This window comes from Olea europaea, unplaced genomic scaffold (genome assembly GCF_002742605.1).
Source record: "Olea europaea var. sylvestris unplaced genomic scaffold, O_europaea_v1 scaffold29483, whole genome shotgun sequence".
NCBI lineage: Eukaryota > Viridiplantae > Streptophyta > Magnoliopsida > Lamiales > Oleaceae > Olea > Olea europaea.
In genome coordinates, this window is record NW_019248090.1 from 1 (window position 1) to 1,390 (window position 1,390).

Genomic DNA, 1,390 nt, shown 5'->3' on the forward strand with positions numbered 1-1,390 from the left:
ATCATCATCATAATCTATTCACGAGTCGGAAATGAGAAACATGACACGACTGCTGTTCAGAATGAAAACGCCGGCGTTTTGGAAATTTTCAAACTTACAACTTTAGTTATATATTCTAAGGCAGGAATTAGCTATTTCTGGGCTGAGTTTTTGTAGTAATTATAATTCAAGAATTTAAAGTTGGATTATTGAATTCTCAGCAGACATGTTTCCTTCTGTCATGTCCAACTCTACTAATTCTAAGTCTGAGGAAGCTAGTATTTCTTCAGGTCCTAGGGTTCATGACTATGGTAGCTTAAAATCAGTGCTGCAAAAAACCCACAGTATTATTCCAAATCAGCCACAGAAAATCAAGAAGAAGAGAAGCCTCCCTGGAAATCCTGGTAAGTTTACTTGGATTACTTTATCAATTAATTATCATTTTTAATACTTAGAAACTTGTACATTTCTTCTCCTATATAGAAGGAAAGTGGACGTCTATGTGAGTGCCATGTTTGTTTTCGATTTTCATTTTATTTCTTATGCTTCTTGTAAGAAGGAATTAGGGCTTAATTACCTTGTTTTTATGTAAAACATGGTGGTGTAGATCCTGATGCTGAAGTGATAGCACTATCTCCAAATACCCTTTTGGCTACCAACAGATTTGTTTGTGAGATCTGCAACAAGGGCTTTCAGAGAGATCAAAACCTTCAACTCCACAGAAGAGGGCACAATCTTCCATGGAAATTGAAGCAAAGAAGCAGCACAGATAACAGAAAAAGAGCATATGTATGCCCTGAGCCAACATGTGTTCATCACCATCCGTCTAGGGCTCTTGGGGATCTTACAGGAATAAAGAAACATTACTGCAGAAAACATGGGGAGAAGAAATGGAAATGTGAGAAATGTTCAAAGATTTATGCAGTTCAATCAGATTGGAGAGCTCATTCTAAAACGTGTGGAACAAGAGAATATAGATGTGATTGTGGAACCATTTTCTCCAGGTAATGAATGATCTCTTGAACCTTTTTTCTAAACTATCTACATTTGGTTTTATTTTCTTGACTTACATAGAGTATATACTTTTTTTTTTTCCTTGAAGTTCTCAAGTTTCAGTTGTCTATTGATACTTGATTTTATGGCAATTTTTCATTCTTTAATATTGGGTTTTAAATCTTGTTTCGTGATTGTTCTTTGCACGAACTGAACCAAGTTGAAAAAGTTAATTAGTCGACTCAAATTTGTTGAAGACCTGACTTAATTTGTTGTTAAGCAAGCACTGCAAGTGTGTGTGTACATACATGTGACTTCAATACATGGCAGGTTGCATTTTGTCCCACAATATAATCAGTACACGTATATTGTTAAATACAACCAAAAAAAAAAAAAAAAAAAAAAAAAAAAAAAAAAA

General features: G+C 34.4%; 1 protein-coding gene across 1 annotated transcript; it reads left to right on the top strand.

Annotated features, from left to right (window-relative positions):
* Positions 1 to 6: 6 nt before the first annotated feature.
* Positions 7 to 1,112, top strand: LOC111384599 (protein indeterminate-domain 7-like). The gene is made up of 2 exons (XM_023008908.1): positions 7 to 383; positions 587 to 1,112. The coding sequence occupies exons 1-2, from the start codon at positions 206 to 208 to the stop codon at positions 985 to 987; spliced, it is 579 nt and encodes a 192-aa protein (XP_022864676.1). The 5' UTR covers positions 7 to 205; the 3' UTR covers positions 988 to 1,112.
* The last annotated feature ends 278 nt before the right edge of the window (positions 1,113 to 1,390 follow it).